Source organism: Phyllostomus discolor, chromosome 3 (assembly GCF_004126475.2).
Source record: "Phyllostomus discolor isolate MPI-MPIP mPhyDis1 chromosome 3, mPhyDis1.pri.v3, whole genome shotgun sequence".
In the NCBI taxonomy this organism is placed as follows: domain Eukaryota; kingdom Metazoa; phylum Chordata; class Mammalia; order Chiroptera; family Phyllostomidae; genus Phyllostomus; species Phyllostomus discolor.
In genome coordinates, this window is record NC_040905.2 from 167,906,365 (window position 1) to 167,923,526 (window position 17,162).

A 17,162-nucleotide genomic window follows, 5' to 3' on the forward strand; every position below is an offset into this window, starting at 1 on the left:
CTGACTGTGTGGCCATTGTGTATGGCTGGCTATAGTTTGGAGTGGGGTTTAATCTTCATGAAACTCCAGCCCCAGAGGTTGAGCCCTATTGGAACTGGCTGAATCTCTCACTGGGTGTCTCACACAGGGCTCGGGTTTGGTGACTGTCACTGGAGGATTCAGTTACGTCTAAGGTGAGTGGAGTGCAGGAGGGCTGGCGAGGTTCTTGCATAAGAGCCCCAAGGAGTCTCTGGAGGAAAACCTCACCTCGGGGAAAGTGGCATATAATTTAAACCTTATCTAGGCAATGCTTCAAGTTGAGTAAGGCACTAGGTGGCTTTAGCAGCCTCAGGCACTGTGAGTAGGAACTAAGAGTGAGTCTATTCAAATCTTTTGTGCTCTTTGGAGCCTGCGTAACAAATAGGACACAGAGTGGGCAAAGGATTGAGGCCTTGAGGGTTCTGGAGACACACCTTGACTCTGGGGCCCTGGGGGCAGCTTAGAAGGTGGAGGTGAAGCACTGTGGCTGGGAGATACAAAGGGAAACTGGCAGCCTGCAGAGCTACAGAAATGCTGCCCTTCTTTCTTTTTCTCTCCCCTCCCCCCCCCCTCACTTCCCCCTCCCGCCTTTTCTTTCTTCCTTCCTTCTTCTGTAAATGCATAGATTCTTAATATGAGTCAAAGCTATTTTCTGAGACCTAACTATGTTGACACATTTACAGACACAGCCATCTCTTGAAGAGTGAACATTTAAGCAGGAGTTGATGAGATCACAGACAGAAGCAGGAGAGCAGTTGTGTAGATGCTGGAGGGCGGAAGGGCTGGGCCCCACGGGAGAGGTTTGCTCTGGTACACCCACCCCTCAGGGACTGTCATTATAATTCCTGCATCAGTTCCTACCCCTCCCCTTCAGGGTCATTAGCACATCATGAAAACCTCACCTGAAGAGTGTACTATACCTGAAATCACATAAGATGCTGTTTTAAAAGGGACTTTGGTTCTTCTGTTTCCTGTTTACCATTATATACTGGCATTCACTCTATACTCTCAGCCTCCTTCTGACCTGAAGTCCCTCTCCCTTTCTGGGTGCTTCCTTCTCTTTGTTGGATCCTATCCTATTGCTTCTAGGTGAAAGGAATCTTGTCAACTGCCCTGGTTTTTATCATTTCACCCAATTCATTGCAAAACATTCCAAAGCATTATCCTCTCTTGTTGCAGGTAGGCCCAGTGACACACACACACACACACCCACTTTAAGAACCTCTGAATTTTAGTACAGGCCTACGATCGGAGATGTTGCGGGCTTGGTTCCAGACTGCTGCAAGAAAGTGAGGATCCCAATAAAGCGAGTCCTAATCTTTTTGCTGGGGAAGGGGTCTTACCTCCAGTTTGTAAAAGACCCAGCATCTATGAAGCACAATAAAGCTAAGCATAAGAAAATGAGGTGTGCCTGTAACTCCTCCGACCTGCCTCTGTTCTTTGAATACAGGTCTGGTGTATGTGGTGGAAGAAACAGTGTCTGGTGAAAGGAACACGGATTTAAATCCTATCTCAAGTACTTGCTGGCTGAAAATTTTGTGTACTTCACTGCACCAGCTTGGATCTCCATTCTGTGAAATGGAGGTGATTGCTATCGGCCTTATAGAGCTTTGGGAAGGATTGGGGTGCTGGCAAAGGGATGTATATTTATCTCCCGACACTGGAGAAGTCCAATGAATGGTGGCTGACAATATTATTTGCCTTTTTTGTCAAGAAACTTTTATTCCTCTTGTCTTCTCTCACCTCAGTCTGTGCTTCCTTTTGATCCCCTGTTAACTACTCCTACCTCTCTTTTTTCCTTGTAAAAACTGCCCTCATTATTGTTCTGCTTCTTCCATGAGCACTATTTAAGTCCTGCCTGTTCTTTAAATCACACTTACCCTACAATGGTTTTCTTCCCATATTGAGCCATAATATGATATGATATGATATGATATGATATAATATTTTGGGACAACTCTCAAAATACGGACCCCCACAGCTAGGGCTTTAAACATGTTTGGATGGCACAACAGAGGCGGGGCTGCTGTGTTGGGAGCAACCTATCTCAGAACTTGCTGACATTCATGGGGCTCAGCTGAAGGTTACTTTAGCGTGACATACTTTCATGGTGTGTGTGTGTATTCACACACATATATATGCTGTGAGCTTTAACAAGCTGGATGTAGAATGTCAAAGCTTTGAAAAGAAATATAACCTTATGATTCTTATTTAAGTCAGCGGGAATCCTATAAGAATTTGTACTTTATATGCTTATATATTCCTCTTATAAATTTTCCATTAACCAAGATGCATGGCTCCTAAATTCTGAAATGCAAGCACCAAAGCCTGAAGTTGCTTGTGGATCCCTGGTGGGGCTGTGTCCTTCCTGACAGCCTTTTCCTACTGCCCCTAGAGAGTGGAGGGTGGCACATGGTGTTAGCAGAGAAAGGAGTCTGTCCCTGCCGACCAGAGCACACACCCTGCCCTCCAACCTGGCGCCACTTCACACCTTGAACTTGCATCCTCTCCAGCTGGGTACTTGAAATGAGCCCCCATCACAAACATGGCCTGGGAGCCAGCTGTATCCCTGACTCCTTTCCTCTTGCAACAGAAGAGGACCCAACCTGCTCCTCTGGAAACTTGCTATGACATAGAAGTGAGGTTATGTGCAAGTGAGGTGTGTCCTACTTTCACAATCTTGAGAGTATAGAAGGAGATACTTTTGGAAGTAAGAGTGGGAAACACTCTTCCAGAGAAGAATACAGCCAAAAGCAAATGGCACCTTTGATCTACAGCTGAATTTTATTGTGCTTCATCTCTGGAGAGTTGAAAGGTTGGCACTCTCCATCTCTATTTACTTGCTTGAGGTTGGGCTTTGTCCATACATAAATATGGATTTCTGAAAATCTTGTAAACAGCATTGACCATGACTGGAGCATCCAGTCTGATGGGTTTTCTGAGGCTAATCCAACCCGCCATGCAGAAGGGAGCAGATACTTGCTCCCCACTTCCCAGAAAGGCAGCTTCACCACCTGCTGCCTACGATACAAGGAGAGCAGTGCCTCCCAAACTTTCCGGGGCCGCAGCACTCCCCTGGGAAACTTGTTAAGCAGACAGCTTCACAGGCTCCTCTCCCTTGATTTAGTGGATCAGTGATGGGGCCAGGAATTTGCTTTTCCCTTATCATTATGGAAGTGTGGGAAACTCTGGGCTAGAAGCTCAGCCCTTTGTCTGGGGTAGGAGGGTCAGTTCTGGCTGCTCACTACAACTGCCTGTGGGCTTGGAAATATCCTGATACTCAGGCTGTGCCCCATACCAATGACATCAGAATTTTGTCAATGTGTAGCCAGGGCTGAGAACCATTGGCTAGGGCAGCTGTAATTGAAAAATCTTCTTGGCTAACAATTTGCCTCAGCTGAAAAAATGGGGACTAGAGTAATCAAGGAAATAAACTGGATCCAACAAAGATCCAGAAAAACAGACAGATGCCTTGGGAGGATACAAGAAGTGAGAACTTCTCATAAAGGAGATAGATAATTTTTCTCCTGGCTTGTTTTACATTCTCAATCAGGCACCTGCACACGTACTTTATAAAGGGCCAGATAATTCATTTTTAAGGCTCTGCTGGCCGGATGGGCTCCAATGCAAGTCATGTACTCAACGGTTGTGGCGTAGGAGCAGCCAGGATGTAGGTAAGGGAGTGAATTTGGCTGTGTTTCACTAAAACTTTTGTATAATGGAAGTTTCCCATAATTTTTATGTGTCACCAAGTATTCTTCCTTTGGTTTTATTTCAACCCTTTAAAGATGTAAGTTTGAACATTCTTTGCTCCCAGGCCATTGCAATAGGCAGTGGCTGGAGTGGGCCCGTGGGTCCTCATTTGCCAAGCCCTGTTCTAGGTGAGACACTTGGGGCAGCCCTGGTCTAAGAGGAAGGACAGACCTGAGTATAAAATGCAGTAAAAATATTGTGTTGATTAAACCCTTAGATTAGGGAAAGTATATATAAACACCTAGAACAGTGCCTCGGAGCAAGCGTTCAATAAATGATATTTTATTATTGTTGAGTAGACAGATGAGTGAAACACTATTGCCCTTCAATGGAACTAGCCAGGAATGATGAGTTACACTTACGCTGTGCTTTCAGGCACTGTTTTTGGTGCTTTACACATTTTAACACATTGAATCTTTACTAAACCTTATAAAATAGGTACTATTATTGTCCCCATCTTAAGAAAACTGGGGACGGAGCACTGAAGTAACTTGCTTGAAGTTACAAGTTACTTTACTAAGAGACATAGACAGGATTTCCACTCAGGTTCTGTGACTCCAGAGTCCATGCTTATCACTACTAAGTTGTTTACTGCAAGGTAAAAATAATATACAGCTGTATACAACATAGGAATAGAAATAATTTTTGCATGCCTTCATTATCCTTTTTTGAGGGAGAATTTTTTTATTGTTGACACTATTACAGATGCTCTCCATTGTCCCACCTCTGCTCCCCTCCACCCAGTCCCTGCTCCTCACTCCGGGTCTTCACTACATTGATGTCTGTATCCATGGGCTATTCCTATATGCAGGTATGTTCTTTGGCTAATCTCTTCTAGTCCTCCTCACCCACCTCCCATCTGAGACCTGTCAGTCCGTTCCATGTATCCATGTCTCTGATTTTATTTTATTCATTCATTAGATTCCACATATGAGTGAGAGCATATGGTTATTTGTGGTATTTGTCTTTCTTGGACTGACTTACTTCACTTAGCATAATCATCTGCAGGTCCATTCATGCCATTGCAAAGGGGAACAGCCCCTTCTTTTTAACAGCTGTGTAGTATTTCATGGTGTAAATGTATAACATCTTTTTTATTCACTCATCTACTGATGGACATTTGGGCTATTTCTAGATCTTGGCTATTGTAAATAATGCTGCTATGAACATAGGGTTCATATATTCTTTCTAATTGGTGTTTCAGGATTCTTAGGGTATATTCCCAGAAGTGGCATTGCTGGGAAAAACAAGGGAGAATTTTTTTAACATTAATAAATTTAAATTTTACTTCACTAAAAACACCCTAATCTTTATATCTTGATAATATCACATCCTCTCTCAAGACCATACTTTATAGCAGTGATTTTCAACTGCTGGCAATTTCACCCCACAAGGGGACATCTGGCAATGTCTGGAGACACTTTGGTTGTCATAGTTGGGGCATGAACAGTGCTACTGTCATCTAGTGGAGAGGGGTCAGGGATGCTGCTAAATGTGCCACTACAATGTGTAGGACAGTCCTCCTTAACAAAAACTCACGCTGCCCAAATGTCCTCAGTGCTGAGGAAGCCTTGTTTAAAGCCAGCATTCAGCGTTAGATACAGGACCACATAAAAAGCACCTCATCTGGGCACTTGGGTCACTGCCACCTCAGACTCGGGTAATCCTATTGCTGATTCAAGTGGCTGGTGTGTAGCTGGTTATGAGAAAGGCCAAAGGGGAAGATGCACCATCCTTCATCTGGTGCAGTTCCACTGTGGCTGGAGAGAAGCAGAGATGACCTGGGCCACAGCTCACCCTAAACGCCAAACATCATTGGAAAGCAGAAGTAGAAACCCAACAGTTGAGTCATTTCTACCACACCAGAAGGCTATTTCAGGGACCATCTTTCATCTTGGGGACCACAGATGTTTTTAGGGTGTGCTTACTGGACGTTATTTGCCATGATTGTAGTTTGCTCCAAGTAGTTTCTGCTGCTTTGTTTGCATGTGAACTGTGTCAGGGCAAGAAAGATGGCACCACCAGATCGGCAGTATAACACCACCCATCTTTAGTAGTGTCAGTGCTAACACTCTGCTCAGCCCGTACCTAGCACTGTGCCCCTGAACCCAGCATTGGCATCTAAAACAGGCAGCTGTGATCCAGCGCTCATCCATCCAGAGCAGGGCAGGGAAGTGTTTTTGTAAAATGACATCTATTTTCCTGCGTACTCATCTCACCTCTATTTCTGTTAATTCTCACTTTGACTGTTTCCTTTATTTTCTGTGAGGAGGAGAAATGTAGAAGCTATGGAAGCTACCTCACACACTTCACAACTCTTTCTAAGCTACTGGAAAAAGCAAGGTCGCTGTAGGGCTTTTGTTTCTACCTGTGTGGTCTTTATGTTACGACTCATGGAGGACACCACCCAGGTGCATGGGAAATTGACATCGGCTCTTCGAGGCCATCCATTAGGAGGAAGGAAAGGGAAGACACTTACAGTGTAGAACCAGAACTTCACGATGGGTGCATTGTAGAATTCATAGATTTTTCTGCCCAAGGGGATTAACCGGTGCCTGCTCTGAACTTCTTCTTCATCCTTCTTCCTGGAAGATTCTCCATGGTTTCGTCCCAACATTGCCTACAGTGAAGGAGAGTTAATACCATCACAGCAGGGCTTTGGAGATCATTGGGTTCAATGTGTTCATGTACAGAGGAGGAAAACATGTTCATAGAAACTTAATGCTTTGCCCAAAGCCCTGAGACATTGATTTAGAGGTTGTGCCTTCCCTGTGCATTTGCATTTTACACAGAATCTGTGTACCTTTGCCTGGGATGCAAGCCCTTAGGGATATTTCTTGACTATTCTGGTCTCTTCCACCCTGAGGACCTCTGGAAGATGTGAGTGATAGAAGTTACACAGAATTCTGAGAGGGAGAAAGAGTGTTGCCTGGGAAGGCCATGACTCTCCCCATGTTTATCATGAAACAGGAAGATCTGGGCTCAAATTATGTCTTCACTCATGCTAGTAGACTCTTAAGTCAAAGGTAAATTGGACCACTAATATGTAACTTATTCAAAGGTTATAAGTATTCAAGAGCTTAGGTAATGAAGTGCCTGGAGCTTAGTCTGGTTAGAAATGTTTCCCCAACCCTTTGGTGTATGCCTTCGTTCCCTGATTTCAAACACTGTGGAACCCAAGTTACTGCTGGTGTTCGTTTCATGGCAGCTCCTGAGTACACTGCCTTCCTCTGCATGGCAGAGTCAACCAGGCGAGGCAAGGAGAAGTCAGGCCTGAGCCCGAGAGGCCATTATCTCAAGCTGCTGAATATTTCCTTAAGAATGGAATTACTTCCCTCTCACTCACAACAATAGCAGTGGCAACAACAACAATAATGATTAAACATTGCAGAACAGGACGAATTTGAGAAAAAATAGAGACATTCTGTCTGGATGGCAAGTGACAGGATGCCGTACAGGTCCTAATGGTGAAGAGTTCCAGGCTTTGGGTCCCTCAGAAGGAGGATCGAGTCCTAACTTGGACCCTAAGACCCAAGGAATCCATGACACCTCGGACAAGTCTTTTAACTCCCCAGAGACTTAGTTTCTTTGTCTGTAGAATGAGGGTAATACTAGCACCTGCTAGAAAGTTGGTCTACAATCCACAAATCTGGCATTTAATAAGTGCTCAGTGAGCATTGCAATAGCCAGCCTTTAAAGTGATCCGAGACTCTTGAACACTGTTGACTGAAATGATCTAGTTGTACCTCTCACCAGAAAAAATGTGTGTTATTAGGCACTGGTTACAGTATAAGTTCTTGGCTTTAATTCTTTCATATCATTCTGAGACAAGGTTAGTTCTACAATGCTGGGGAAATAAAATTTTCATTAAAGGTGAGAATAGGATAAGACCTTTTAACTGCTTAGAGACTTAAAGATTTGGGGCAAGAAAAAGCACTGGGAATACAGGTTTGGAGCTGAGAGATCTAAGTATAGAGAGAACTTAAGGTTATCTTGAAGTTGAGAACATAGACAACCACTAGTGAGTAGATGATTCTCGTTTCAAACCACCTTACATAAAATAAAAATATTAGTTTCAACTGTTTTTGTCATTGCCTCAAATACGCACTTCACTTGCCTATGTAACATAACCATCACAAATGATTTACCTGTGACCAATAGGACTTCTGGAGAAGGTAACTTCCATTCCTTTATAGACTCTTTAGCTAGAGAAGTACCTTGAGCTGATGAATAGGTAACATTCTCTGCTATGGCCTATTTAGGTGTAGATTTTGATCAGTAAGATGAACCAATCTTTGTGATGGATATAGCAAACTAGAAAGCAATAAATTATTGATCATTGTTGACTCCAAGAAACTCTGAGGTTATATATTTGTCCCTCTATTAATTTATAATTTAGTAACATAAACACAACAATCCTCCTCCGGTTGGCTTTTTATGTGCTCAACAATACGATGCCATTTGAGGACAGGATGAGATGACAGAAAAGGCAGTTTGGAGGGTTTAGGCCTCTGGGAAAGTGGTAGTTTCAGGTAACCTCAAGTGGCTTTCCCTACAGAGTCATAACAATACCCTGGGCCTGTGGACATGTTGGGATTTTATTAAGCAAAATGTAAGACATTTATATGACAATGCAGGTTAAACAATAACAAAAATACAACAGCCTGTTTTGTCTCTGCTATTCAGATATATTCTAAAGTGAGTGCATTTTAAACTGCTTGTCTTTCATGGGTTTAAGTAAAGCATTTTTGATATTTTATTAATTCCAGCTTAAGCAGCTTAAGTTGCTGATTTTGTTGATTTCTCTCCCCAGCAGTCAAGCATTTCCTTTGCTTACATTCCTTAAAGCAGAATGTAGCAGGGTCAAATACAGACAAAACTGCACAATATAAATCTGAAAAATTTTTGCTGCTTGAACACAGATGTTGTCTGAACTAAGCTATTAATTGCTACTAAAATGAAGTGAACCGAGGCTGATATTTTGTGTATAATTTTGGAAGGACCAAGAGAAAATGTCCCATTCCAAGAGAGGAAATAGTGTTTGTACACAGAAGCTCAAATATTGATCTTATAAAAAGCTGCATTCTCCAATCCTGTCCATGGTGAGCCAATATCAGGGCTCGAGCAGTGACAATATTTGTCGTTAGTATCAAGGGAAGCCCCACCTTGAGGACAACTGCTTGTCCAACAATGACTCTGCCAGCCCACAAATCCCTTCCTCCCTTTCTTTCTCCCTGCTGCTCCCGCCCGCCCGTGGGGAAGCTCAGGCAGAAGTGCTATGTTGGTGTCTTCTTGGGTTCTCAATGAACAACTGCAGAATCTGTTCTCTGGGAAGCAGACTTTGCTCTCAGTGCAGAGATGCATCTTTACTGTGGCTTCTTGAAGGATCAGTCCTTAAAGCTGTGTATGTGGAGCCGGAGAAGGGAGCTGCCTTCTTTGTTTTCTTTCTTGATATGCAAGCAGAAAGAATACTGCCTTCAGCTTCTGGCTACTTTCCTAAAGTCCTTCCTGAGTCTTCTTAGAAGTATGCCAATGTCAGGGCCATGTTGTATTTGGCATAGGAGTCCCATGCATCACTTTTGGATTCTCACTGCTACATGGTAGAACAAACCAGCTGGTGGCATACATTTGAGACTAGGAAAAAAAATTAGCATCCCTTAGCTATCAGCTAAGAGCACGGCCAAGGGAATCTCTATGCCTGGGTTATAATGCCAGCTTTATAACTAATTAGCTGGTAATCTTGGGCAATTCAACCTTTCTGACACTCAGCTTCCTCATCTGTAAAATAGGATAAATAATATCAGCTACCCATGACAGTGTTGCAAGGATTCCATGATTAAGTGCATGTGAAGCATTTAGCGCTGTTGCAATAATATGAGCAAATGTCAATCAAGGCTTACCGCATGCTAGATGCCAGACTACATAGTGCACACATACACTTTTTATATGGTTTGCATGTACCGTAAGCTATTATTCCCATGTTAGAGGTTAAGAAACAGTGCCTGCAGTTCTACAGTGAGGACGGGGTGGGGCAGGATTCTGCGTCCAGAGCACACACTCTTTACCCCTCTGCTGAAGTAGCCAATAAAGAGCCTGTAGTACTAGTACAATGTTTCTGCTAATAATCAAAACACTTTCTCTCCATGAAGGGGTGCACAGGTCAAAATTATGGCAAGATCTTTAGGGAAGGCAGTCACCCCACCATAGAGGGAAGTAGAGACTCCATCCATTTTTATAAATTGAAACTGAAAGTAAACATTGGCTTTAAACTCAGTGAGTCAGTAGCTATGAATGATCAATCCATTAAAAGTGTGGCCCGATGCATATACCTTCCACTACGCAGGCCTGAAATTGTGCATGAAAACATATCTTTAGAAAGGGCCTACTGGAAGGAAATACTGTTTATTTGGAGGAAAAACAATTCACAGAGTTGGTCCCCCTAGAATAATAATGCAAAGGCATTTTGTCACCTGAGCTAAGCCAATTTTGGTTTTCTCCCCTTACAGCTTCACTGGGTCATCACAGTCATTGGTCAGAGTGCTGGGGACGGTGGGGCATAGCAGTGAGATCCTATGGAGTTATTGCTTGATGTCGCCAAAGCTGTGAAGCCTTATTTGTCCCTTTAACAGCATGTGGTATTTTTAGATCTTGGGTACAATCCAGTGGCAGTCACGCTGCTCAGGCGGGGGTTGCAGGACGCTGTCGCATGCCCAGCTGCCCCATTCCCTCTGCAGAACAAAGCATCCATGCTCTATAATTATACCAGGAAGGGCTAATATAAGCCTTCCATACAAACCTCAAAATTCAATTAGTCCTGCATTGTGAGCCTGACCCCGAAGACAGATAAAGGCTTAGCTTCTGATCAGCAGAACAGTTCCAGCTCAGCGAAGCCGGCTGCTCCCCAGTCACGAACTCCCTTCCCTTCTTCGTGTGCTAAGGCCGCCACATCCCCTGGTTGTTTAGGAAGCACTGCCTGTTTGGAAAATTTATGGTGCCTTGCTTTTGAATTTCATTGGGTTGTCCGGCACCACTGCCCCTGGCTGAAAACTTTCACGCAGAATTAGTTCCTGAGGTTGTATTATTTGTGTGCATAGAGGAGGCACCTGGTGAAGGGCTGACCTCAAGAGTTACCTGAACCTCAAGCCATATAGCTGGGACAAGGGGGCCAGGGATGCTCCCCATGGGCAGTAACTGAGTAGTATTTGCTTACTGTCAGTTCCATATCTTCTTCGTCTTTTTCTTTTGTGGGCTTTTCTGGTTCTTCTGGCTCCTTCTCTTGGAGATGGATTTCCTGGGCCTGAGTCATATAGGGCATGTCGTCTTTGTTCTTGAACTCCAAGCTGAGAATTGAAGGAGGAAGTAGAATTCCCAGAATTACCTAAAGTAATAATAATGATAATAATAATAATCACATTTAAAGGGTTAAGATCAGAAGGGTTGCTTAGACTCAGAGGGCCTGGGGGTATGGGGTGTGAGTGTGCATGATTGTGTGTGTGCCTGACTGAGGACTTGCCTATCTGAATAACCATGCACATTGATGCTACGAGAATCATTTCTGTCCACCCGGGAGCTGCTCTGCACCCACTGCAAGCTTCTTTGCCATAAATATCTTTGCCCTAAGCATCTTCACTGTAAAACTAATTGGCGGCAAGGCAATTTTGTTGTAAAAGATAGGATAACTGGTTGACCATTTGGGTCCACAGTGTGCTTCCATTTTTACGTTCCATAAATCGTAGCCCTCATAATGCTCTATAGTACAGTATGAGTAGATGTGGTGGTTTTAAAACAGTGAATGATAACTATGTATATTGACTTGATAGAAAATATGGTGGTAAAACTTACTGAAAATGTGAAACAAGAGAGTGTAAAGTCAGATTTCATGCTGTACCAGGATATGATAACTGATTTATCAGTTCACAAGTCTTTTGGTGATTTGAAGGCACAGAGTTGAACCCACATTTCACACTGAACTTTGGAACATCTACTGATAGACGTGTGACAGTATGCCAAGACTAAAAACAACAGTTGAGAAGCTCAGCTCAAAAGAGGAGATAAATCAACTAGCAAAAAGTGTGTGAGTGCTTAAGTCCAACCCACGAAATAAAATCAGTTATTTGCACAGTATTGACATGAATCTACACACATTTTAATGAATTCAAATATTTTGTACTTTGCAATAGTCTCAATTTTGTTATGAAGATGAATTTCACTATGTCCTTTTTAATGCCCCCTTTTATTTTTAATTGTTTTATCTTTTAGGGAAAAAATCACCTTATACCCAATTAGTTTTGTGGAGAACATGTTTGTAGCAACGAAGCTCATTGCTAAAACACCTGGAATTGTCACGCACAGTAGCTCAGTCTGACTTTGGAGAAACAAAACATCTTACCCAAATACATATTGCCCATGTAACACTCACTTTGTATGGGGAAACTGAGGAGAAAGAGAGATGCTGCCCAAGGCAAAAATGGGACAGAACTGAGATTCTCATTTAACCATTCAATAGCACTTGACCTGGTGAAATCAATTCACGTGTATGTCAACTGGCATTTACTTGCTAATATGTCAAGTGGAATTAATTGTATCATCTGGCTATCTCTAAAAAATGCTGTCCTAAGTTGACCTTGAGAAAGTCCACGAAACAAAGTATGTTATTCATTTTAGAGCTTTCTCCTGACACTTACTACTGTCCAACAGAAACACACACATACCCACCCCAGCGGGCTCTGCATCCCCCATGACCAGCCCCTGTTCTAATGCCCCAGGTGGGTCTAGCACTGGATTTCTCCCATGCATAAACAACATGCTTAAACATCCATATGATGACACTAAATGCCTGGGCCTTTTTCACAAGAGGCAACCTCATTCTCTGTGTTCCAGGAAACAAATGCATTTCTGAGTGATAACACTGACATCTGACTTGTGTTCCCTAAATCTCTTACCCCTTCCCTCAATCCTAAAATGGTTCTGCTGCACAAGGCTCCAGAATATGAACCAAGGCGAATGGCAAAGAGGATCCTGAAGGGTAAGTAAAAATGATTCTCAAATAATGTGTCAGGGACAGCCTGTGCTCAAATCCCACAGGGACTTTGGAGCAGCCAAAGGAAAAGAAAGCGGTGACCCTGAACTCAGGGTGTCTGGCAGCCTGGGAAAGCTCAGGTGGCATGCTGGCAGCCTTCAGGGGACATGACACCCTGTCCTTGGAGCTGAGAACCAGGCTTGGCGGTCACTCACAGCACAGCTATGAAACACCCATGAGCCACTTCATGGAAACCTGTGACTCCGGGCCAAGAGCCCATGGAAGGGTGAGTCAGTGGAGAAGAGGAGGGTGCTGGTTTAGTCAGGGTGGCCTCAGCTATTGCTCGGGTCTCATGGCCCTTCTGCTTTGGGTTGCTCTCAGAGTCACCCAGATCAGGTAGTTCTAGGTAAATAGGAGCCTGGCTTCGCTGTAGCGGCCACAAGCTCTAAACAGAGAAACCATTTTAACATATTCTTTTAATCTCCCCCCTCCCACTTTTACTATCTTTCTTTTCCTTTTTTCAGTTTAACATTTCCTTTGAAAACCATTAAGAAAACATAAAAGAGCAAAGCCACCCATCATCCTCATTATACTTCAACCCTAGAGGTAACACTGTGTTTCTTTTAAAAAAATTAATCTAGATAGCTATAACTATACATGTACATACTTAGACAAAAATGGACTTAGGTAATATATTGATATGCAACTTGCTTTTCTTCACTTAAGAATGGATCAAGAATATCTAGCGCTATCTTTACATGAATCTATCTCACTGTTATCTGAGTTTAAAAAATTTCTCAAGTGTTGCTGAATGAAGAGCCAATGTCTCTTTATGACATGGTGCAGAGCAGGCTGGGGTATTCCGTCTCCCTCAGCAGTGAAGGCTGCCCAGGTGAGTGACTCCTCGTATAGCATAGCTGGTGTCAGAGCAAATGGTACTCCTGTGGTACCTGAGAGTGGCTATCACTTTTGGGTTTTCTGAAAAATATTAATGTTTAAGTACCATCTCTATTGATTTAGCAGAACTGAGGGAAGGCCTTAGCCTCTATATGAAAAATAAAGAACCCAAACCCCACTATACAGAAGATCCTGATGCCCAGCTGGGGTTCAGAGTCACCCTCCTGAGACAGGAGAATGCCTAATCCCACTGCACATTTAGTTTGGAAAACTCCAACCAAACATCTGATGCTCACAGTGAGTAGGGCTTTCTGGGTGCACTGACCTTGAGGCCTGAGTTTTTACGCATCCGCAGCCGGCCCATCCACATGTCTGTGAGCAACATCTGGCTGCACGTATGTGCAATGAAGTCACGGTGCTTGGCAGCCACAGCGAGCTGCAGGCACGTGGCATTGCTCCAGTTCTTTAGCTCATACGTCAGCAGTTTCATGGCCAGCTGCTCATCCTGCTTGTAGGACTGGTCCAGGAGCTCCACAGCCAGCTGACCAAAGTCCCTGAAAAAGAAAATGTCAAGAGTTATCTTTTGGCCATTTTGGAGACCCACTGGTAAACCAAAAGAGGCAGGTTCTGAGGGGTCTAGTTGTTTCGTACAGGGTCTAGTCTCTTCATTCATTCATTCATTCATTCATCCAGCCAACATTCATTAAACATTTCTATGTGCCAGATGCCATGTTTAGAACTAGTGGTGTAAGTCAAATAAGGCATGATACCTGCACTCAAGGCCCTCAATTCAAGGTATATGGATGGAGGCCACAGACCAGTAAGTTAATGATTATGGTGCTACATATCTGTCTTCTTAAATGTGACAGACCTCCATTCAAATCTGAGCCTTGCCAACCACAAGTGTTCGACCTTGCACAAGTTGTTTAAATGTTGTCTCATTTCCTTTAGTTGTAAAATAGCCACAAGAGGATCATCTCTTGGTATTTTTGCTGTAAGTATTTTTGCTGCACAACAGTTTGACTGTAAGGCAATTTCACCATAAAAGGTAAAATAACAGGTTGACAGTTTGGTTTACAGACTTAATTTATTTAAGCTAGTTGCCAGTTTGGCTTCATTTCTCCATGGAGGAAGTTCTCGCATTTACTTCCTTTTGTGTGTTATGTAAGTCTTAGCCTTCATAATGGTCTGTACAATGATTAGTAGACATGGTGTTCTTGAAATAGCGAATGGTGACAACTACATATGAAGCCAGGTCATGTGCTCTACTAGAAAATGGTAACACATCAGTTGGCAAATCATTCTTCTGGCACTCATCAAAACCAAAAGTTCACCAAGCAATGGCAAATATAAAAGAAAAGTATAATGCTATGAATGAAAGACTTCAAAGACAATGTAGTTTCATTTTTGCAATACAGTTTTTTTTTTTTTTAAGATTTTATTTATTTATTTTTAGAGAGGGAAGGGAGGGAGAAAGAGAGGGAGAGAGGAACATCAATATGTGGTTGCTGGGGGCTGTGGCCTGCAACCCAGGCATGTGCCCTGGCTGGGAATTAAACCTGTGACAATTTGGTTTGCAGCTCATGCTCAATCCACTGAGCTACGCCAGCCAGGGCTGAAATACAGTTTTTAAATTTTGTTTTTAATTTTTCATGTTCCATTGTGTTCTTTGTAATGTCTTTAATTTATTTTTGTTATTTTATCTTTTATGGCAAAATTGCTTTACAGCCAATTAGTCATATGGTGAAAATGCTTGTAGCAAAGATGTTCACAGTAAACCTGCTTACAGAGAAAATGCCAGAAGTGTTGGGGCGCTGGAAATGCAGAAATGCAATCTTCTGTATATGTACGTACCTCTACATCTAGAGCTGTATGCCATAAACAGAGATTCTTCACATCCACCCTCTCTGTGCACCATGGGGGTGATACTACCTCACCTTAAAGTTTTAGGTAGCTCAGACCCTCCACACAGTATTTGGGGCCTACCTTCCCTTCCCTGATTATCCCATTTTCTGGGCTAGCCAACCTGGAGTTGTGGTTCAGCTCCTGGGAGATGTCATCGACCATATCATTCTCAGAAGCCTCGTGAGCCATGGCTTTGCAGAGCTTACAGGCCACCAGGGCCTTGGCCATGGCCTCCTCTCCGTGCTGCCAGAAGAACAAGGCCATCTTCTGCCGCTTCATCAGCACGGCCCACACCATCAGCTCGTGGAAGGGGAAAGGGAAGTGGTTGATCTCAGGATCATCCAAGTCGATGTCTACCTCTTCCTCACGCTTCTTGGTTGTCTTTCTTCCTCTCCTCAAGGGAACATCATCCTGCAATTTTAGGGGGGGAAAACATAGAGGTGGAGTTAGAAATGAATCAATTAAATTCAGCAAACAGATATTTTACTATTGGCCTAACTCTGACAGATACATAAATGAACTATAGTCATAAATAATTTGATTGTGTTTTACTTTATTATACTTCATAGATGTTGTAGTTTTACAAATGAAAGGCAAAACCCTTCACCAGCAAAAAGATGATGACTTCTTTATTGCAGTGGTCTGGAATCAAACCTGCGATAGCTCTGAGGTACACATGCCTGTATCCCATCCCAGCTCCAATCCTAAAAGACCTCACAAGCTCACGCATGCCTAATTTTAAAATAAGTTAGAATAGCATAAGCACAGTCTTATAGGACTATATCATTGTTATACTTTAATTTTTAAAAAGTATTTTTAATGGGCCATATTCTTCTTCTTTTTTACTTTTGTCCATTTTTCCCCTCTGCAGGTAGGGTTATTGGTCCCTCATGATGGACAGCACTTTGCTTTTCTCTCAAAGGATAAGGACATCCTGCACTTGCATTTGTGTGTGCAGCAGTAACCGCATTAACACAAGATGGGGAGAAGGTAATCTGTCTCGGGTTTCTGCATACCTCATTAGATGCATGTGTGAAATGGTTCTGGCCTTTGGATTTGCAGCACTTCTAAACACCCATGAATATATTTTGCTTACTGGAATATATATGCTTCCTTGGTTTTCAAGTTTGCATTTCAAATAGGATTTATTTCCTCGTTTGCAATGCTAGTGTAACCTCACGGTGAAATTTTCAAAGCAACTGTGCCCTGTTCCCTCAATACTGGGAAAAGTTTTACTTCCTTATTTTAGAATCATGTCCCAAGCCCTATAGTACCTGAAATGAACTTATGTATATATTTGAAATGTACAGAAGAATAGAATAATTGACACTAATAATTTGTGCAAACACTTACCTCCATTCCCAGTAGTTTCAAGGCTTTGGGCTGTTAAAAAAAATTTCATGCACCAAGTTAGATCTTTCTTTATAGATATAAGAAAAGAAGCCTACTTTATCTCAAACAGGTAATGAAACAATTCCATTTACCATATAGCATTTATTTATTTCACTAAATAAAATATCACAAAGGGAACTTATTTATAGAAATCCTTAGAAAATTAGGGATTTAGTGA

At 42.7% G+C, this 17,162-nt stretch overlaps 1 protein-coding gene across 1 annotated transcript in view; it reads right to left on the reverse strand.

Moving 5' to 3' along the window:
* Nucleotides 1-17,162, reverse strand: part of TRPM3 (transient receptor potential cation channel subfamily M member 3) — a 501,162-nt gene that overhangs the window by 76,700 nt on the left and 407,300 nt on the right. The window contains 5 exon segments of the mRNA XM_036021739.1: nucleotides 6,251-6,391; nucleotides 10,982-11,149; nucleotides 14,013-14,241; nucleotides 15,714-16,003; nucleotides 16,946-16,975. Of these exon segments, the coding sequence (XP_035877632.1) occupies nucleotides 6,251-6,391; nucleotides 10,982-11,149; nucleotides 14,013-14,241; nucleotides 15,714-16,003; nucleotides 16,946-16,975 (858 nt within the window).